This window comes from Notechis scutatus, chromosome 2 (assembly GCF_049901735.1).
Source record: "Notechis scutatus isolate UNSWTSFEM ecotype Mainland chromosome 2, rNotScu1.2, whole genome shotgun sequence".
Taxonomy (NCBI): domain Eukaryota; kingdom Metazoa; phylum Chordata; class Lepidosauria; order Squamata; family Elapidae; genus Notechis; species Notechis scutatus.
In genome coordinates this window covers 84,655,393-84,678,378 of record NC_142010.1, presented here as the reverse complement: position 1 = coordinate 84,678,378, position 22,986 = coordinate 84,655,393, and the positions used below count along the sequence as shown (strand labels likewise).

General features: G+C 37.0%; 1 protein-coding gene and 1 long non-coding RNA gene across 4 annotated transcripts in view; both read right to left on the bottom strand.

Annotated features, from left to right (window-relative positions):
- The window catches only part of LOC148132109 (uncharacterized), a 59,356-nt gene extending 46,711 nt beyond the window's left edge, over positions 1 to 12,645 (bottom strand). For all 3 annotated transcript variants that reach the window (XR_015747597.1, XR_015747595.1, XR_015747596.1), the window contains exons 1-3: positions 12,271 to 12,645; positions 5,076 to 5,246; positions 1,486 to 1,634 (exon numbers count right to left, since the gene is read on the bottom strand). This is a non-coding gene — a long non-coding RNA (uncharacterized LOC148132109). The remainder of the gene's footprint in view (positions 1 to 1,485; positions 1,635 to 5,075; positions 5,247 to 12,270) is intronic.
- Positions 12,646 to 13,719: 1,074 nt separating this feature from the next.
- The window catches only part of LOC113423685 (organic cation/carnitine transporter 2-like), a 35,929-nt gene continuing 26,662 nt past the window's right edge, over positions 13,720 to 22,986 (bottom strand). Inside the window, exons 5-10 of the mRNA XM_087955347.1 lie at positions 21,325 to 21,451; positions 19,868 to 19,968; positions 18,309 to 18,523; positions 17,131 to 17,313; positions 16,694 to 16,829; positions 13,720 to 15,684 (exon numbers count right to left, since the gene is read on the bottom strand). Coding sequence (XP_087811473.1) covers positions 15,597 to 15,684; positions 16,694 to 16,829; positions 17,131 to 17,313; positions 18,309 to 18,523; positions 19,868 to 19,968; positions 21,325 to 21,451 — 850 coding nt within the window. The 3' untranslated portion in view covers positions 13,720 to 15,596. The remainder of the gene's footprint in view (positions 15,685 to 16,693; positions 16,830 to 17,130; positions 17,314 to 18,308; positions 18,524 to 19,867; positions 19,969 to 21,324; positions 21,452 to 22,986) is intronic.

Below are 22,986 nucleotides of genomic sequence, written 5' to 3'. Positions count from 1 at the left end.
GCTACTTTGTGGGATTGGATCAAGGCTAAGCAAGTTTGCTCCCACCAATCATGGCCAGGTTACAAATCCTCCGAGGTGATTGAGTTCCCCAGGCATCAAAGCCACAGTCTATAATATGGGTGTCAAACTCACCACATCACATTGCCTTCACGTGACGTTTCTCAATGTTTTTCCCATTTGTGGAACTGGGGTGGGTGTGGCCTGCACGTGACGCATCCGGCCCGTGCGCCGTCTGTTTGACACCCCCGGTCTAGCATTTTCTTCTTTCAAAGAGTGACAGCTGCCCTGTATAGAACAGGTAACAGCCAGAAGTTTTCAGTACAAAGTGCATAAGATTGGATGATAAGAGGTCAGTGACTGAGGAATAGGAAGATAGCTTTATTCAGAATAACCCTGAAATAATCACTGGATGATAACAGGTGTTTTCAAATGTGGCCTACAAAGCAATTTTGTGTGGGCCCAGATTATATTTGCTGCCATTTATAATTGTCTCAACTAACCCTGGGAATCTTTAAAAAACTAAGCAGGGTTGGAATTGGAAAGCTGTTTCCAAAAATGCTGCCAAGAAAATAATAAGAAGGGGTAATTGTATGTGGGAAAGTCCTTGGGAGACATAGATACTGCCTATGGTGAGATAAAAGACAGCATAGCCCACAACTGGATAGTCAGCGGGGCAAGAAGCTCAGAAGCGTCCTCTCTAGTCTTCCAGGTTGTAAAGGAGTCAGTGGGAGAATTGCCCTTTCAGACTTGCAAGATGCAGTTAATGTAGACTTACAATAAAATAGAATTAGCTTATCCGGTTGCATTTCCTGCCTTCTGTACCTGGTAAGACTGACAGGAAGTGTCCACATAGCTACTAGCAGTCAAACCTAACTTGACAGCGACATTGCTTTTTAATCCAAAAATTTTACTTTTTTTAATTTTACTTTTCTCTTTCTCTCTCTCTCTTTTGGTATAGAAAATCTGTTGAGGAGGGCAATGCTAGAACGTTAGAACAATTTTCCTATAAAGGAAAATATATGGCTGACACATGGAAAAGTTATCCTTGTGGAGACGAAAGTGATACTTTGTGACTTTCCCTGTCTTTTCTACCATTATTTTCTCTTCTCCCCCATTTAAATATTTACAACATAGTACCTAACAAAATAAAAGCATTTGGGTTTTGTTTCTATTTTGTTTTAAGTAGTGAGGATCTACCTATTGGTCAGAATGTACTCCACACCAAATTGGATTTCATTCTACACACACATACATAAACACACATAGACCAGAGGTGGTATTCAGCAGGTTCTGACCAGTTTTAGAGAATTGGTAGTGGAAATTTTGAGTAGTTCAGAGAACCGGCAAATACCACCTCTGACTGGAGATTTTACAGTATCCTTCCCCTGCCATGCCCACCAAGCCACACCCACAGAACTGGTAGTAAAAAAATTTGAATCCCACCACTGACATAGACACGATACTTATACATATATATAGTGGTACCTTGGTATTCAACTGCTTTGAAACTCCTCGAATTTGGTATGCAACACATTTTGACGTGTACATTTTGTCCTGGTACTCATCGTTTATTCGGTACTCAATGCACAAGTGTCAGTGTCAGTATCGGCTGCCTTGTGACTCACTACATTATTCTTCATGGGAAAAAAAATTGGTATTCATCATTTTTAGTACTCATCCCACCTCCTGGAATCAATTAATGACGAGTACTAAGGAACCACTGTATACAGACAGACAGTTTTTAAATTTACAATTTCCTTTCTTCACATGACATTCATAATCTTAAAGAATCTATTATTAATCACAAAACAAGGAATGAATTATTAGACCTTGTACTTGGCAAAAATATGAATACATGCAACATGTTTATACATGGGTTTTATCTGGGAAGTTTCTTGCTACATTTCTAAGACATTAATGTTGGAGTGCAAATTGTCTATGTGCCAAAGGATTAAACATTGTAGACCACATCCATAGCATTCTAAGCTTTTTAAAAAGTATCTAGTCAACAATTGCTTAAGAGAAATTATGTGTTTCCGCAAAACTGCCATGCTACTGCTGTAATTACTTCAGGTAGCCCTCAATTTACCATCACAATTGAGCCCCAAATCTCTGTTGTTAAATGAGACATTTGTTATGTGAGTTTTGTCCCATTTTACAACATTTCTTGCTACAATTATTTTGTGAACTACTGCAGCTGATAAGCTAGTAACCTGGTTGTTAAGTGAATCTGGCTTCTGACTTTGCTTGTCAGAAGGTTGCAAAAAGGAATCATGTGATCCTGGGACACTGTGATGGTCATAAGTATGAACCAGTTACCAAGCATCTGAATTTTGATCACATCATCGTGGGGATGCTGCAAAGGTCATAACTGTGAAAAATGTCACTTTTTTCAGTGCCCTTATAACTTTGAACAGTCACTAAATGAACTGTGGTAAGTCAAGGATTACCTGTGTTTGAAATCCAGGCTACCAGATGAATCCTGCAGGAATAATATAATTACAGAATGTAAGGCCTGGAATAGATCTTAGAGATGACCCAGTCCAACATGAACTCCAGTGCAGAAAGTATATACTGTAGCATCCCCAACAGTTTTCTACACACCTTGGTTTAAACATCTTCAATGGAGAATCTACCACAGATTTTGGCAATCTGTTCCATTGTTGAATTTAGCATAAGGGAATTTCCTGATCTCCTTCAAAACCCACTTCCTTGTCATTTAAAGCCATGGTGTCTTTTCCTATTTTCTAGAACAATTCTGAACAATTCTTCCCAATCTGGCCCTGACAGGCTTTCATATACTTGAAAGCAGCTACCATGTACCCTCTGCAGTCTTTTATTTTCCAGGGCAATTATGCCCAATGCCTCCAACCATTTCACTATTTTTTCCTTCCAAGCCCTTAATCAACTTGTTAATATCAAAGGAGAAATTGCATAAAATCTTCATAGGTTAATATTTAATGCATATTTAATGGTTAACTTCTTTTGTGATTAAAAACTGCTCCCCGCTTAGAATATCTGTGGAATGGGACTGTTAGCTTTGGAAGGTTTTGACAGGGACAACTCATCACAGCCAATTTACCATGGCTAATTTGCTATGGCTAACTCATCACATCCAATTCACCATAGGACAACTCACCATGGAACAATTCAACAATTCAATTATTTAAATCTTTTCCTCAATTTATCAAGGTTGAGATCTGTGACCCAAGCCTTTTACAGCTGCTACATGAAACTCCTGCAGCTATTATTACTTAGATGAAAGAAATGGATCTCCAACAAGCTACTGCTAGAAACACTAGATAAAGTTCACCCAAAAATTATTCTAATTTTTGTCATTCACATTTCATTTTGTTCCTCATATGGCATCCTTTCTTTAATGATTATATTCCACAATTGTTTTGATATTAGTGTAATTATATTAATATAATTATATTATATTCCATAACAAATTGTCCGTCCCACGGTGAGTTGTCCTGCAGCTAGTTGGCTATGGTGAGTTGACCATGGCAAGTTGGCTGCAGCGAGCTGGTCGTGATGAATTGGCCAGGATGAGTTGGCTGTGGCAAGTTGCCTTAGAACTGTCATTTTGTTGTAGACTCGGTTGCTTCTCCCCTCCTCCTTTTAGTCAACCAAAGAAGCTAGCAGAAACTGGTCTCCAATTTTGTCCTCATCTGGAGAGACCAGTTTCTGCCAGCTTCTTTAGTTGGATAAAAAGAAGAGGGGACCAACTGAGCCTACAACAAAATGACTGGAAGCACTGAAGGGACAGAAGCGGTCATCTTTTCCTCAATTTATCAAGGTTGAGATCTGTGACCCAAGCTTTTTACAGCTGCTACACGGAGCTCCTGCAGCAATTATTACTTGGATGAAAGAAATGGATCTCCAACAAGCTACTGCTAGAAACACTAGATAAAGGTCACCCAGCTGCAACGAAGCAATAATACTGCCAAATGCTAGCCTTTGTTCCTCTACGAAGGATAACCTCTTGATACAGGAAAGGGTAGGACTAGGACAAGTTTCAGCGTGAAAGCTTTAGCTAATATAGGCAAGCTTCAAGGAATTAAACCTGGCTCTTGAAAAGTATTCTTTATATAAAGCTTGCAAGTAGATCACAAATGCCTGTGTTTTCATGCAATTGCCTTTACAAAAAGCCTGTGTTTGGGTTTGCCATTCCTGTTCCACAACTGTTTGGACACATTTAACTGCAGTTAATATATCCTTCCTAGAAACAGTGGTGTTAAAGAGGCTTGACCACAATATATTTGGGCAATGATGACTTTAGTAGCTAATGAGAAATATGCAAGGACTATCCAACACGGTGATGTTTGATCAATGTCTGCTTTTCTGTGTTCAGTTTGAACAGTCATGAGGGATTCTTTTTGCAACGCGGGTGAAGGAAATGTTGGAATATAAACCGAGATGGACTGAACAAAAAGGAGACCATCAAAGAGGATTGTGGAAAACATTGGGATAAACTGCCCTTATTTCTGTTCAGTTGGGAGATTAGCAACTGGCAAATTAAAGTCAACTTGGGCAGGCAAAAACACCCTTTTTTCTTGTCTATTTGGCAAACTGGATGGTGTCTCATTCAATTATTTTGGAGTTTGGGGAAAAGGTTTGCGAAAGGCTAATTGTTATTTTTTTTTAAAAAAAATCAAAGACAATTTTGACTGAGGATACACTTGATTGATATTTTCCTAGAAGTGATTGAATTCTGTGACTGCTTAGGTCAATTACGGATAGCCTCTATCAGAAGCAAGATGGGCTCTGCAACCTTGCTAATTCTTTGGGATCTATCAACAGCTTTCAACAGACATCTACCCAGGGTGGGATTCTACCAGTTCAGACCGGTTTGGGTGAACCGGTAGTCCCAGTGAGCATTTGGTCCCGCCCACCTGCCCCTGCTCTTTCCTGGGCTTTATTTCATTGTTTTCGAGAACAGCTGATTCCGTGACAGAGCAGTTTGCTTTGGCTCAGCTGTTTTATTCACAGGGGCTGCAGTAGAAGGTAAGTATTAGAGCTGAAAATGGGCTTTTTTAAACAATGTGCATGGGTGCGGAGCATGCACTCACCAAACTGATTGTTACACCAGTTGAATCCGACCACTGTATCTACCATTGTATCCTTCTGGTCTGTCTGTTGGAGGAATGGGCTTGGTCCCCAATGGTAGTAGTCTTTAGATCAGGTTATGCCAGGTGGTGGTGTCAGGTGCTACTGTTTGACATTTAGGCAACTATGGAGTGCTATCGAGTTAACAGATAACAGATAACAGATAATCAGAGTTGGAAGGGACCTTGTAGGTCATCTAGTCCAATCCCCCACCTAAGCGGGAGACCCTACACCATTTCTGACAAATGGCAGTCCAATCTCTTCTTGAAAGTTCTTATCTTGCCCCCTAGGCTGCATAACATTAACAACAAAAACCTTGGAGAAATTCATCCGCAGCTTTAGACTGAGATGCTTGAAGGCATGCTGATGAGAACCACCCCTATTTCCTAACTCAAAGAAAGCAATCAATTATTCTTCCTTTAAGTTTTCTAAACTTAATAATGGGCTAGATCAGGGGAAATAAGATAAAATTAAAACCTGACAAGGTAGAATTTTTATTGGTAAGGGCAAAAGCTAAATTTAGACATTAAAGAGAAGTCTGTTGTAGACAAGACTGCAGGCTTGCCCTTTGGGAATGCTCACAGTGTATTTCTTGGTAGCATTCATTGTGGGGACTACACATTCACACAATTATAGCTAATGGACTATTTCCAACTTTTCTTGAGCTGGTTGGACTTAGCTACAATTATCTATGCTTTACACCCTGGATACAATTGCAGTCCATTTCAACTACTCTAGCATGAAATATATGGAGCTACTCTTGAAAAGCGCCAGGAAATTGCAACTAGGGCTACATATAGTGGCCAAGCTGCTGAACAGTGCAAGGTATTTGCAATATATGGCACCTATATGGAAATATCTGTTCTAAGTAACAGTTGTCTACCATATACAATTTAAAATGTTGCTGCTAACCTTAAATGGCTTAGGGATTGGCCTTAGGCATTGTCTCTCCCACTGTAAGCCTGCCTGAATCCTAAGTACAGCAGAAAAGCCCTTCTGAAGATTTCCTGGTTGGGGGGCCGCATGGTTTGACTAGTGACCATATAGAACAGGGCCTTCTCTGTAGCTCCAGGCTATGGAAGGCATATGCTTAAGATGTTTTTTCTCTTAATATTTAGAAGTGGGGAAAAATTCCATCTTCCTCCAAGTTTTTCATTATTAATTCTTATAATGATTGATTTCAGTTTTGGCTTTGATTTTTAATTGCTTTAATTTATTATGTTTTATCTATTAAACATTTGGTCAATGTAAGCTGCCGTGAGCCTTGGAATTCGGAGAAAGGTGGGAAATAAATGTAATGAATACTATGAGCTCGAATCTGGTTTAAATACAGCTTATAAAAAGTGGGTATATTTTAAAAATATCTTCTTTATCAGCTGCATATTTTAGTGTACAAATATTTAAATTATATTTTGACTGATTTGTACTTTCCTCCACTCAGTTATTTGCTCCAAATAATGAAATGCCTGAATTCAATTATTTGTTGCTTCTTTCTTCCGGCAGAACTTCCTGCTTCTCAAGATCAGTTAAGTAGGAAGCATAAGAAAATAAATCATATTGTCCATATGAAAGTTGAAGAAAAACTTTGCTCTACTGTGCAAATGTGCATGCGGTTTTTAAGGATAAAATTTTTATCTAAACCATGTCCTATCCCAGACATTTCAGTTAAAGAGGATTCTTGAATTTTGGGGTGGGAGAAAGACCGGGACTCAGAATGCAACATATTTAAATAAGGATATTCTCCTAAATAGCAATGTTGTAAATTATTCATTAAATTTATATCCTTGTGCAAAACCCTTTTGCAAGCGTCTCTATTCCTTTAAATATGAGCAAACAGAAAACAACTCATTCAGAACATACATATACTCCAGTAGAAAAAATAATTTATAATGTTGAGGCCATTAACATTTTCAGTGTGTGAGCAGCTCCCAAAATTGTTTATTCCTGCTACAATATATAAAAACACAGAGACCCAAAAGTATTTTGGAAAAACATTTGAGACTGAAAATAACACTGCTAATTACATTTTTAACTATGAAAAATGAGAATGAGAGTGAGGGAGGGAGAGGGAGAGAGAGAAAGGTAGGGAGGGAGAGAGAGAGATTATTTTTATCCCACCTTTATTACTTTATAAGTAACTGAAGGTGGCAAACAAAGCCAATACTCTTTTCCTCCTACTGTCCCCACAATTGCAACCCTGTGAGATGATTTGGGCTGAGAGAAAGTGAGTGGCCCAATGTCCCCACTCCAACCAGCTTTCACCACTATAAAAATTGTTTCTCTCTCTCTCTCTCTCTCCCTCCCTCCCTCCCTCCCCCTCCCTCCCCATACCCAAAAATGACTGGGCCTCTTGCAACAAAATACTACTACATACTTGATATCATTATTAATTATGAGAACTCCTGTGATGTCATGGAAGATCAATATCCCAATATCTATGAGAATTTGTTGCAAGGTACAATAAACTATGACATAAGAAATTGAACAATAATGACTGTTTTATCTAATCTATATGTTTTCTTATATTGCAATCTTGAATGTTCTTCTCTGTGTGTTTTCTAGAAAACAGGTCACAATCAGGCTCACATTTGAGCAAACATGTATAAATTTGCCCTGCTTTGATTATAAATATTATATAGTACTCAGATGATACTACAAAACTGATTAGGGTTAAGGGTTTTCATTTTTTTTCTGAATGTTTTCATCCTATTCCTAAAACACAGATACAGAAAGTTGTTATTCTGGAAGAATGCTGCCATCTTTTGGTTCAAAATGCACATAAACCAAAATTAGTTTGGTCATATATAAAATATACTACAGTAAACACAAAATCTGAAACAGTTTTCTGTAGAAGTTGGTATTTCTGAATTTTACAGAACCTTTTTTTATATTATTCAGTATTAGATATTATATTTGATATTTTTATATTAGATATTCAAATTTTTTAAATGAAGCAAAGTGTTTCAAGTAGCATGGCACAACTATAGTAATTCTTTTTACAGCTTACTCCAGTTTACAACCAGTCAAATTGTAATTAGGTTATATTAATTCCTTAGCTTAATGCTAGTAGAAGAGAGGGGTGACTTTAAATAGCTGGGTATATTTATTTCACAATCTCACTCCCTATTTCATGCTTTGTGGTTGTTTTCATATATACATTTGCAGCAACCAGCTTTACTTTTAGTAAGCTCAAGAAGAAATCAGTGAATGTATGAGAAAGTCAGCATCTTAATAGCATTTAATTAATGCTATTGAAACAAATTCAATTGGGTTTTTTTTGTCCTGCCCCACCTTCTTTGGGGAGTGCAACATATTACTCAAAGACCAAGTTCATTTTTATTTTTAAGTGCTGAAAGTCAATTCCTTTTTGGTCCTCCTGTAGATTTGATGTCTACTTACATTACACCACACTGAATTCTCCAGAACTAACAGAATAGCCTTATGTGATGTGGTACAAATAAAAACAAATCTGTTATACCAGGTTGGGTTGCATGTTTTGTGACGAAATGCAGGCAATAATTGTTCAGAAATTGGTTGAATTTAGTGAGCAACTTTTAAATTCAACTTAGAGCTTCCCCCTTACAACAGTGTCATTATAATTTCAGGTTAGATTTCTTCCAGATTGGATGGTTGTATGAAATAAGGACTATACTTAAGATTCTGGAAAACCAAGTTGCTCCAGCTGAAGCAATAAAGAGATTCATCTAAATCAGCCATCTTTAAGACATCACTGAAACCCTTTGTCATTTTTCTACAACTATCAAATATGCGCTTATTCTAGAGTTCTCAGGACCTGCCCACCCCTGAGGCATTCCATGCTCTATTTAATAGCAATAGCACTTAGACTTATATACTGCTTCACAGTGCTTTTCAGCCCTCTCTTAAGCGCTTTACAGAGTCAGCTTATTGCCCCCAACAATCTGGGTCCTCATTTTACCAACTTCGGAAGGGTGGAAGGTTGAGTCAACCTTGAGCCAGTCAGGAAATTAAGTCCAATTCAGCACGTTTCTGAATCTTAAATTAAGGATAATTGTCACTATAATTAGATTTGTTGAACTGCCAAATTGCAGTCAGCCAGTAGTCAGAAGAAGTAGCCTGCACTACTGCGTTCTAACCACTGCGCCACCATAGCTCAGTGAGTTAACAACCCATATAGTTGTTTAACAACTTCATTGGGAAAGCAGGGGTGAGGATCATTAAGGAAAGTGATCACATGATCACCTCACTTAACAACCATCATGACTTGAGACCATAATGAGCAGATTCCATTACGGTCATGATTGACATGTCTATCAGTGTTAAACATCTCTTTACAAAAGAACAAGAACACACAAACACTTCTAAAATGCAGAATCAAGAGGGTTATTAAGTGGCAATGCTACTGAGGCTGGTTATGTTTGCAAATAAATTATTACATCCAAAAGTCTTAGCGAGCTATGGACTTGAGAGGAAAAAAATGCATTATATGTTTACTTTTATTGGTAGAACCAAACCGTTTTTTTTTTTTTTTGGCCATTGTTATGCTTCCATCAACGTCAGGCTGCAAACAGACATTTTAATGTCTGCATTAAATTAAGATGCACATGAGGAACAGTATGCATATAAACACTTACAGTGGTGCTTAAATGTTTTGAGTTTTCAATGTTTCTATATAAATGTGATCTAAAACACAATCTTTTCTCTGCACAAGTCCTAAAACTAAGATATTTAAGCACTAATATTTATCCTTAGCAGGATAAAACTGTTTCAAGTCAAGAGTTGCTTTGGTCTGTGGTGTAGTGGGAGCCACACTCCCAAAAGTCGGGAAAAACAGTTTTGCGTGATTCATTTCATGAAAGCTAAAGTATTTAAAAAAAGACTTGATACGATTGTTCCTCAGGTATACTTTATAACAATTTCTCCCTTCTGGCACACTAAAAATTACATTGCTATTGACTTCTGTGGATAAGGGGGTGGATTGGAGCCACCACAAGAATTAGATACAGATACAGATAATCAGAGTTGGAAGGGACCTTGTAGGTCATCTAGTCCAACCCCCCACCCAAGCGGGAGACCCTACACCATTTCTGACAAATGGCAGTCCAATCTCTTCTTGAAAGTCTCAAGTGATGGTGTTCCCACAACTTCTGAGGGCAAGGTGCTCCATTGGTTGATTGTTCTCACTGTCAGAAAGTTTCTCCTTATTTCCAGCTTAAATCTCTCCTTGTTCAGTTTCCATCCATTATTCCTTGTCTGGCCTACAGGCGCTTTAGAAAATAGCTTGACCCCTTCCTCCCTGTGGCAGCCCCTCAAATATTGGAAGATCGCTATCATGGCTCCCCTGGTCTTTCTCTTTACTAGACTAGCCAAGCCCAGTTCCTGCAACTGTTCATTGTATGTTTTAGCCTCCAGTCCCCTAATCATCCTGGTTGCTCTTCTCTGTACTTTTTCTAGACTCTCAACATCTTTTTTATAATGTGGTGAACAAAACTGGATGCAGTACTCTAGGTGTGGTCTTACTAAGGCTTTATAGAGTGGCATTAGTACTTCCCTTGATCTTGACTGTATCCCTCTGTTAGTACAATTTAGGATTGCATTAGCTTTTTTGGCGGCGGCTGCACACTGCTGGCTCATATTTAGCTGGTTGTGCACTAAGACTCCAAGATCCCTCTCACAGTTACTGCTATTGAGCCTGGTTTCACCCAGTCTATATGTCTACTTCTGGTTTTTCTTACCTAAGTGTAGGACTTTACTTTTCTCTATATTCATTAAGTGGCATATGGCTTTGGAGCTACAACCTGTGCATTTCTAAATGCAAATCATGGTTTGTTGTGATGTTTCAATCGAATCAATATAAGTTGATAACCACCCCTTATATTCCCAATATTCTTTAGACCTTTAAGAAATGTGCTGATTAGTAATAATAATAAAACAGCTACAGCATCTCTTGAACACCATCAGCATTGACAAAATCACCATCATTCAATTGCAAAAGGTAGCTTTACTGTGTCACCAACTGCAACAATAATAATGCAATATCTTTTTTCTAAAGAAAAAAAATCATAAATAAGGTCCTTGGTATAGTTTCAAGGCATATTGCAGTGCTATAAGGCAGTGGTCACCAACCGCGGACCACTGACAGCCAGCAAGAAAATTTTGGTGGTCCACAGAAAAATTATTTGCATTTTTTATATTGCACTAAATACTATTTATCTTTTTTTTAAAAAAAACAACAACGTATTAGTGGTCTGTAAGATTTAAAAGTATGGATTTAGTGGTCCCTGAGGTCCCTGCTATAAGGCATTCTTCAATAATCTTTTTAAAATGTGTGAAGGAATTATTTGACATTTGTGAAAGAGAACTTTAACCTAGCCCATCGGAACAGTTGAGCTATATAGGAGATATCCTTCCTTTGCGGTCAACACATAATCAAGGCTGAGCTTTCCATCAGCATGCTCATACGCACAGGAGATATTTTTTTTTTAATCAAAATGTAGCAGCAGCTTTAGCTTATGGAAAATATGTTAGTAGCAGAGCTTTTATTAAGAAACAAATTGCCTCGTCCCTTCACTAACCAAAAGTAGTCTCCAGAAGGCTCTGTGAGTATTTAAAAAACAAAATAAAAGCAGGGCAAAGGGAGAGAAGAGGAGAGTGGCTGGCTATTCTTGTTCACATCTGTTCTGGGCGGTTGTGACACAAATGTCAACATTTTCCACTTACAAGCTTCTCTTTCCCCTGCATTCTTCACTGTAAGTGAAAACATGTACAGTGAAAATTTTTCTGTAACACATTGCTCCCAAGAGCCAAATAGATAAGGAAACATTAATCATAGCTACATCATCTGTATGAGTTAGAAGTATCTAACGGTCCTTTATAAAAATATTTGTACCGTTTTGTCAGTCTATTATCACAAAAACACTGCAGATAAAAAGTAGACTAAAGAACTGAGGACTAGTTTACCAAAACAATACATCAAACATCTTCCTTTACAATTAATTTCAGATCTACAAGATGAAAAATACAGATGACAAAGTTTCAGTTTTAGCGATCAGGGTCAATTAAAAATCAGAAAGCCAACTCCTCAGTTTCACAAAAAGATTGGTTGGGCTCAAACAAAATTAGGGTGGGAAAAGCAGGAAGGAAATAAAAGCCTTTTCATTATAATAAAGAGGTCCCTACCCTTTGACCTCTCCTCTCCTTTCTATTTTTCATTATTTCTGGGTCTAAGCAACTTATCTTTTCCGAGTTTCTTCATGCACTTTACAAGATGGTTTCCAACTTGTTTCTTCACGAAAGTATCAAGTTACCTCCAGTGCATTGCTTCTTTTCTTCAGGAGTCTTCAAATATCCTTCAATGGTCAATGCAGAAGAAACAGGAACAACTAGCAATCTTAATCCAGGTGTTACTGGCAGATTTGATTACTTCTAAATATTTAAAACAACATCTTTCCTATTTGACTCTCTTCCACATTCAATTCTGTCAACTGCAAGCCTCCGATTCCTAAATCAAAACAAGACTACAATTGCTTTCTCTTTTATTTCTGCACTGGTTTATGTCCGGGTTTAGAAAGAGAAAGTAAAAAAGGTGTTCACAGAGAGGTGACCGTTTGAGGAACCTGGGTTAATCTGAGCTGCAACTCTGAACCTAATTTTAATATTGTGATACACTGTTCAGATCAAGAAGGAAGCTGTATTTGTAGAAATAATTCTTGGTGGGCCAAAGCTATTATTTGCTATCTTGATTCTCTGCTGACTACAATTGAAACTCTTTAATTGCATCATTATAGGCACTAATCTGCATAGAAGTTTATTGCATGAATGTAGATTATTCATTTCCATAGTAATTTACAACAAAGGGCATTGACAATGCAAAAATTTTATTCTACTTTCTACACAAAGGCAACTATTAAAATAAAAATCAATCTTCATATCATACCATATTTCCATACCTGCATTTCTAGTCTCATTTTTAAAAGGTCTCTCAAAACCAGATGGAGAATCTGTGCTTTTGCAGAGTCCTGAAAAGAACTCTTAAGCATTGCACAATACATGAAGATGGCCTGCTAGCAACCTCTGGATAAACCAGTCTTGCTCCAGGCCTCCATCCTTTTCCTGGAATTCTCCACTAACACTTAAAACAAGCACTGTACACTTGGAACCCATAGGGGGAAAATAACTTGTCTTGCTTGTTTGTCTTCAATCACCCATGATACAAAATGTGACCCATAAAGTTTGATGGAAAATGATAGTGGAGAAGGAGAATATTTGTAACTCAGGGTTGAAATGAGGGATCCTTGGTACTCTCTGAGCTTGGTTGTTTTCTTGCAGATATTACCTAGACTAGATTAACATAATCAGTATTAGTACAGGATCCACCACCACAGTAAAAAATATAAATCCCAAGGTACGAATAAAATTCATAAATTGTAATGTTTACAATGTTATTGCATCTAGAAAACTCTGTACAGTTCTGGCTCCTTGGCCACTAAAAATGATACAGAAAAGAACAATTAAAATTATCAAGAACTTTGGGAAACTCTCATATGAGGTTTTCAAGTTTGGGATTTTTGTTTATTTGTTTAGGGCAAATGTGAGAGATGTAGAAAACATTTTCAAAAGAGTAACACATTTTTCCAAGAAATAAATTCATTTTTATTTTGAATTAATGTGACATCCCAATATTGAAATATTTTATAAATAAACCATTTTAGAATTACTATTTAGGATTTGAAGAAAAAACATCTGACAAAATGCAGCTTCACATACAAAGGCTACAACCCTGGGAATGTTTTTAAGCACATGAATCTGTCAAGAGGTTAGTTTATATTCTGCTATATTTTAAAAAGAGTATGCTATTATTTTCTTTATAAACTCTCTTGACTCCTGTTAGTAGCCTGCCAAGCTACAAGGCTGACGACCTGGTTTTCAAAGGAACATTGCAGGATACTTGTTGAAGAGATGAAATCCAATAGTCTCTGAGGAAAACTAAGGCAAAAAAGGCTTTTAGAATAATAATATTGAAAACCTATCATGTATTGCTGAGCAAGATTTCATTACGAGGTTTTCAAAACAGGTCAGATCAAGCAAGTAGTTTTAGCATGTTCTGCATAGTGCTACAACTTCAACGAGGAGATTCCTTTACAATTAGCACAATAGTTACTGCCATGATAAGATGCTATGCATATTCTTACTGGGAAAACAGCAAGTTCAAGGAATTGGGTAGCAATTGGAGTACAGACAATCTACAATGCTTCCATACATTTATTTGAAATATTTATATCCTCTGTATCTACTAGAAGCAAAAGTATTTATATATTTCAATATATTTATGTGTCACTTTTGCTAGAGTTTTAAAGCAACCAAAAAAATCATCACAGCAAAAGTACAGCTTGATATTACAACCGATTTCTTAATCTGTGTAAAATTCATTGCAGTATGCATCATAAAAATCATTTAATTCTTTTAATAATATAATATGCAAACCAGAGTCCTGATTTAAAAGAAAAGCATGTAAATGCAATGTATAGTTCCTGGAATCTATGGTTAATGTTTTTGTGTAGATTTGTTCCAACTGTGTGATCAACAACCTTGTTTATAAATGCCATGATACTCATTTCAAATAGTTTTCTGCTTATTCCAAGGGCAACAATTAGGTAAATTGAAGGACCCAGATTGGTACATTCCCATTAAATTAATACATTCTGCATTATAAAATATCTTTATTACATACCTGTATATCTATTTTAAGCACAAATAGTACAAAACTAAAAAAATTGGAAATACAGATGAGCAGGTGTTTTAGCATCAGAGGAAATTTAATGAACAGTAAAATGAAAGAGTTAAAAATGCAATTTTTGATAAAAAAAATAAACATGTCTAAATAAGGCAAAACATTATTCCCTATAAACAACTGTATATAGCTATCATTTAAATCTGCAGTAAAGAATTTAATTCTGCAAACAAAACTAATTTGCCAATGTTTTGCATTAGAACATTTGTCTCTCTATTTCTATTAAATGTGCTCATAAAAAAGAATCAGCTTCAATTTCTTCTCCTTTTACTGCATTCAGTCATTTGCATAATTATTTTAAGGTCTACTCTACCAGTTTCCTCTATATCATTTCAAGCTTATTTTTTCTCTCAAGAAAAGGTGTAGAATCTCAAGGTGGAGTGACAACATCCAAACTCTATTACCTATTTAATTTTTTGACAGTATGTATGGAAAAAGTGATGTTAAGACACTTAACTTGTACCTTGAAGAATCTTTTAAAAATGCAGTCTCACAAAAAGGATAGTTGTTGATGTGTCCTAAAAGTGAACAAAATTCTACATCCAACACTGTTCCATGAAGCAATTTCTGACAAAAAAAATATCCCATACTGGGATAGATTGTATTTTTAATAAATATATTTCCCATCTTAGGAAAAAAGTATGTAGGTTAGTCTTTTCTGGAAGAAAATTAAAGGAAATGTCCAAGGTATAATACTGTGAACAATGCAGTTTCATCAGAATGTTGTGGTCTTTAGAATAGCTGAATTCTCTTCTGTATGCTCTGTTCTATCTTGATGTTTCTGTGATTTTATATTTTTAATTCTGTAAAAAAGGAAACAGAAAAAAAGACATTCTCATAACATAATCCCCCAGAATAATTCAAGCATATTTCAGCTTCATATTTAAGAAATATGGTTGTTCTTTACTATGCAGTAAATGTTTCTACATGCCTAGCTTCAAACCAACCAGTGCACAAAGGCATAAATGATACAGTGTGCATTATGACATCAGAAAGATATTCATCCCTATAATATTCATGCTGAAACAGTAAAAGTAAAATTGTGCTGTGGTATAATTTCATTAAACTCTATTTTCACCCCTCTATGGAAGTCTATGGCTGTGTCACTTGGGAAACCTAAGGTGTTTATATAGGCTTATCATATGACATAAAAGTAGCCTTCTAGAGACTTCTGGAGACTACCTAGACATTTTGGGTTTAGTGATTTGGAAAAGATGACAGAGATGATCTTGACAAAAACCTATCAGCCCAGAATAGTTAAACTCAGGAACCGAGTGAGCATGCTTTGATCATAATAAAAATATTTGGTTGGCTTGTTATGTTTAAACACATGGCTTACCCAAATGTCAACTAACCTCATCTTTTTCAGCTGCGAGGAACTTAGACCTAACCATGCTTTCAATCTGGGATAAATAACTACTGAAAACGTTGTTGGGAAATTTTTATATAGCTTTAATTTAACAGAACTATGATTTGGTCTCAAAAAGTTAGAAAAGGAACAATTGGAATTTCTCTTGCATATCATAACTCTGTTCCCCAGGAATTTAATAATAATTTCTTAAATGTTAATAATTTATAATTTGCTAAACTTGTATGCTGCTAATTCTCAATAACTCCATGAATTTAAACTCAAATATTTCTTCCATTATATTATTCTTTATGCCATTCTTTTAAATATCCTAATAATATTTATGGTAGGAATATATTACAATATTCTAGTATTTTCTGTAATAAATTTCAAATGCTTTTCCAAAATGATCTGCTACAGTATAAGGTGGAATTTTTGCTATTTCTACTCTGCAACATCCTTACCCTTTAACTTTTAGCATCTGTTCAATAGTGTCTGGGAGAGGAGTTCCATAAGTTTCCGGGAGAAACAGGGTCAGGATTCCTGCAAGCACTGTTAAACTTCCCATTAAGATGTAGGGAAGAAATCTATCATAGGCACCTAGTTGAAAGGACAAGTAGCAATGAGTTATTCCTGTTAAGTTGCTTAACAATTTACATTTCCTAATATTGTGGCTTTGAGGTATGGTTTATATTTATAGATTTATTTGGATCTGATCTGGAAGATGATCATGACTTCCTCAAAATGAAGATCAGAAATTGGAGATCTGCTTCTCCATCTCTATACATCTTTCCAAGCAACAACATGTTATAAGTGTGTACAACAGAGACCAGTAACCGTTTGCTGTAATACTAAAAAGCAGGGCATATGATCTCGAGTTAACAGAAAACAGGCAACTTACCAAGATACACAAAATAAGGTGAGAGGATGCTGCCAATTCTGGAGGCCATTGAACTGGCTCCAATTCCCATGTTTCTCACAATAGTTGGGTACAGCTCAGCAGTGTACACATAAACCATTGAGAAGGAGGCTGTGATCCCAAATTTTCCAATCATCATGAGGATGATGGCCAGAACACTGAGATCTATAAGCAAGAGCCAAACAAAATGAAATTGAAGCTGCCAGTAAAACAATAAAACAATAGCCTGCCTTTGTTTCACTTCTTCATTTATACCGTAGATAATCCTCACTTACTAAGTGCCCCATTCAGCAACCGTTCAAAATTATGATGGTGCCTGTCCCTGAGTAACCCGATTGCCACAATCACATGAACACCATTACAGTCAGTCCACATTGCCCTGTGCCTCACCTGTTGTTTTTATTTTCCCCCATCCACTGCAGAGCAGAGATTGGAGAGAAAAGGATTACAAGGGAGTAAAGCTGGCACACAGTGAAGAAAATACTGGCTGTTTGCTGAGCATTCTCACTGTTGCCAGTGCCACCACATTGCTTTCAGTGTGTATTTTCCGTGTGCCTGCTTACTCTCTTATAATATCTTTTTCTCCAATGAATGTAAAGCCAGAAACTGATAAGCTTTTAGCCAACTATCTCAGCGCTGTGGGTAGAGTGGGAGGAGAGGGGGGGAATGGGGAAAAGGAAGGAAAGGTGCGGGAATGGGGAAAAGGAAAACACAGTCATGGTCATGTGATTTTCCACTTAATAGTCATTTATCTTAGTAATGGGGTTATCAGTCCCAACTATTGATAGTTAATGAGGAATATTTTATTATAACTACAGTATATAACTATTTTGTTCTGCTTCGGGCAAGAATCTACTTTACCAGATACATCTACTGAAGTAGATTTTCTATTATATATTTTTTCTAATTGTGAAGTGGTACATCAGATGAAAATCTAACATATTATTCAATTGCCACTACAGTAAAGAACAAATAATCAGAATTATAGCACATCATTTTATATCACTAGAGAAACAAGATGAACACAAAATGAAATAGATCTGCAATATATTTCTGTGTATCATAGCATTATTATGGAATACTGCTTTAAAAAAAACAAACACCTTAGTTGGCTATCCCCATGGGTTACACCTATCAAGTGTCAAGGAAAACAGCCTTACGTGCAGGCACGAACTGAATGAAAAGAAGAACACAGCCTCCTAAGAACAAGACTCCTGCCATTGAATAACGCCGGGGCAGATGCTGAAGGAGCAGCCAAGAGATAGTATAAGCTGGAACTTCAATTACTGCTGAAAGGAAACAATTGAGGTAGATGTCTCCATGCAAGTTAGGGGTATCCAGAGAGATTCCAAAGTAGCCTATGGAAATCACCATCCTGAAAGACAGATCTAGGTGACAATAAGGATATAGGGGCAACGATACTATTCTGCATGGGATTTGAGCTGTGCCGTACAGGTAGACTGTGCAACCAATGGATATTTAAGACTGTTCCAGTGCCCTATGGCCACATCAAATTATCTTTATGCACTTCACAGCCAGCTTCCAAAAAGCAGAGTCAATGAAAAAGCCAGCAGTGAAATTGCAAGTCATGCCCACATGATTTCTCACCCAACGACCATAAGTGATTTGCTTAATGATCACAGGGGAAGAGAGGTTGTAAGTCTGTTGTGGTCATGTGATGTTTTGATAGTGACTGTATCACTTGGTGACAGAATTGCCAGTCCCATTATTATTATATTAATTATTATAATAATTGTTAAGTGAGAACTATCTGCATCTCTATTAGTGTTGAAATGACAGGATATTTATTATGTTACACACTATGAGGCAATTTTCCATTTATGCACTTGTATTCTTTACTTTAGACTGTTGATGCTGTTTTTTTATAATTGGCAAAACAATTGCCAGTAAATTTCAGAGAGCAACTATTCTTAAAATTTCTTTCCAGGGCTGTGCTCCATTCATACAGAATAGAAGACTACCTTTCTCCCTTTGTCATGCATAAAATCCAAGATGAGCACACAACAGAGTATTGGATATGTATAACTTTTGAGAAAAGATAACATAAATTGAGGTGTGTGTGTGTGTATGTGCATGTGTGTGTGTTAATATAAATCATTATTACAGTCATAAATCAGCACAAATAAATAACAGTAATTACACATAGATCTATATCTACAAGAAATCCTTAGCCTAAATGTCAGCTGAGGTATAAAATGGAAGGTTGTGGGCATTACATGAACAACAGAATAAGGTGATTTCTAGAGGCCAGTCACATTTACAATTTACTGAAATAGTGCAACTGCAAAAAGTGGCAGAATGAGTGCTTTAGTGTTCTTTCAAGTTCCAAGTCATTCAGAATACCCATAACTAGCTAATCAAGACAGACTGATATTAATAATTGGCTTGTGGAGAATTTAAATTTGCTCCTGGAAACAGTTCAACTAGGAAATCATTTGAGACTGACATAGTCATATTAGACAGAGACATAAAATCTCTAGAGCAGGTGATATTTTGAAAGCTAATTTTCAAAAACAATGGTACTTGGACTAATAAAAGTTAAGATTTAGACTGATACATAGATTTCCATGAGCAAGTCTAAGAAGTGCCCCATGCCTTTATTTATCTGTAAGTAAATAAGAGTAATTCCAATTGACTTTTTGAATTCTGGTTTCTGGACTTTGGAAATTTTTTAGGAATCAGTTGATCAGTTGCTTACCATAGAATCACAGACATGATAGTGATTGTTCGTATATTTTGGGTTCTCACTAGGTCCAAAATGCTGCAGGACTGCTGAACTTGGGCATTCAAATCTTGCAGCTATATAAAATAATACATGCGTATGAGAATCAAATGACACCTGTTGGCTTATAAGCAGATAACCTGCAAATAATACTTATTTGAAAAATACAGTATGCTAAGTAAACTGCTGCAAAATTATAAAAAATGGCGTCGAGTAATTTTCACATAAGAATCAAAAACCAACAATTTCATTAAAAGGGTCTGGAAGACTTTGGACTTAAAGGACAGAATATTTTAATTCATGTTATTTTTCTCCAAGCACAGGAGCGTAGCAATAAATTAATTCACAGATTCAATATACATGATTACCTCAGCAAGATCAAATATTACTTCGGGGCTTCAACATGGTTCCTTTCTGCAGCTTTACGAATGATATCCTCTGCTTCTTTAATCCTTCCTTGAGAGAGTAGCCAGCGAGGAGATTCTGGAATGTACCTGCAAATATTTTAATACGATGTCAATAGAATAACTAGAATTGCAAACCTGATATGATACACATATCTGTCATGCTTCTGTTGGAGTCTGACTCCGAGGAAGAGGAAGAACAGCCAACAGGGAATGGAAGTGTGGCTCTGGAGGTTGTGGAGGAAGCTGGGGAAGGGCACAGGCCGGCTGGGCAGTCAGAGGAAGACCCAGGCCCATCCCCCATCTTCATCCTAGGGCATGCATGGAGGAGAGAATAAGGGAGAAACATGAATGGTGTGGTCTACAGGTGAGGAAGGGGCCCTGATCCCCTTCATGGGCTGCAGCTGTTAAGGACTATTTAAAAGGACAAATTGCACATGGCCCAGTGCTGGAAGCAAAGCGTGAAATAATTTTAGTCTTTCATTGCTTATCTGAGTGCTGGTGTCCTTCCCAGTGTGTGTATTTCAATATCTGTGGACGTCTTCAAGCCCTAATCCTTCCTTGTCTCCCTAATTGCTTCAGTATGGTTTGTGTTGTTTTTTTCTATTTATAATTTATAGATATATTGAGTTTGAATGGCATTTCTTCCTTTTCCCAACTGTTTGTGGGGGAATTTTTTTCTCCAGTCAATGATAATTGGAGCTTTGAAGCCAAGTTGAAGGAATTAAAGGGACTTCACCTGTTTTTGTGACTTTGTTGCTTTTGTATTCCCCCTGGGTCATCACAATCATCAAATATTTTTACCACGTTATCAAGCAAATACTATTTATTTATTTATTTATTTGATTTGCCAATTGTTTACACGATAATCGAGTAATTTTCACATAAGAATCAAAAACCAACAATTTCATTAAAAGGGTCTGGAAGACTTTGGACTTAAAGGACAGAAATATTTTAATTCATGTTATTTTTCTCCAAGCACAGGAGCGTAGCAATAAATTAATTCACAGATTCAATATACATGATTACCTCAGCAAGATCAAATATTACTTCGGGGGCTTCAACATGGTTCCTTTCTGCAGCTTTACGAATGATATCCTCTGCTTCTTTAATCCTTCCTTGAGAGAGTAGCCAGCGAGGAGATTCTGGAATGTACCTGCAAGTATTTTAATACGATGTCAATAGAATAACTAGAATTGCAAACCTGATATGATACACATATCTGTCATGCTTCTGTTGGAGTCTGACTCCGAGGAAGAGGAAGAACAGCCAACAGGGAATGGAAGTGTGGCTCTGGAGGTTGTGGAGGAAGCTGGGGAAGGGCACAGGCCGGCTGGGCAGTCAGAGGAAGACCCAGGCCCATCCTCCATCTTCATCCTAGGGCATGCATGGAGGAGAGAATAAGGGAGAAACATGAATGGTGTGGTCTACAGGTGAGGAAGGGGCCCTGATCCCCTTCATGGGCTGCAGCTGTTAAGGACTATTTAAAAGGACAAATTGCACATGGCCCAGTGCTGGAAGCAAAGCGTGAAATAATTTTAGTCTTTCATTGCTTATCTGAGTGCTGGTGTCCTTCCCAGTGTGTGTATTTCAATATCTGTGGACGTCTTCAAGCCCTAATCCTTCCTTGTCTCCCTAATTGCTTCAGTATGGTTTGTGTTGGTTTTTTCTATTTATAATTTATAGATATATTGAGTTTGAATGGCATTTCTTCCTTTTCCCAACTGTTTGTGGGGGAATTTTTTTCTCCAGTCAATGATAATTGGAGCTTTGAAGCCAAGTTGAAGGAATTAAAGGGACTTCACCTGTTTTTGTGACTTTGTTGCTTTTGTATTCCCCCTGGGTCATCACAATCATCAAATATTTTTCCCACGTTATCAAGCAAATACTATTTCAGGAAAAAAGATGTCCCTTAAGAAAGCCTTTAGTCAGCTATGAATGCTTGGGTTAAAAATGTATATACCCTCACATCAGAACTCCATCTTCAGGCTGGTCTGCCGCTGAGGGAGGCTGAGGCTGCATCAAGATGACCTGGAAGGAAACTAGTTATTTTTCATTAGCAACTGCATTAAGTCCTCTTCTGAGTGGGCTCAATGAAGGATTCTATCCAGCAACAAGGCTCTGTGCCACTGGGGCTATTTCAGTTTTGACTGCCAGCGAAAACTGGTTAACTGGGCATCCAGGAAGTTTTCCCACAATGTCAACAATCCCTTTTCTGGTCCAAAAATTACTGAAAGGACTAGCTGTCCTTAATGGAGAATAGGGAAGAGAAGGATAACCAGGATGCCTCTTCTACTGACTTTTCTTTTTTCTTATAAAACGTAACTTGATTGCTTTGCTGATTTGCTAATTAGGCTTGAAAAATGCAGAGATGCTGTAATGTGGAGGTTTTCCTTTATCCCAATAAGATAATTTGTTATTTTACAAATGTCTGAAAATGTGATTTTTCTGGTTTACATCAGACTATAATCCGGAAAGCTTTCAAAGACATGAAAATGACCCACCATACACAGTGGGCAAGAACAGCAACGAAAGTAAAGAAACAGGAGTTCATGTAACACAGCATGACTTGTTCCTAATTTTAAAGGTGATGTGATGGAAATGTTACATTTGTGAGTTTGGAAAAAAAATGAGTTCTCTGAGGAAAGGCTAATATAATAATAGAAACTCTGATCAGGCCTGTAGGAACAC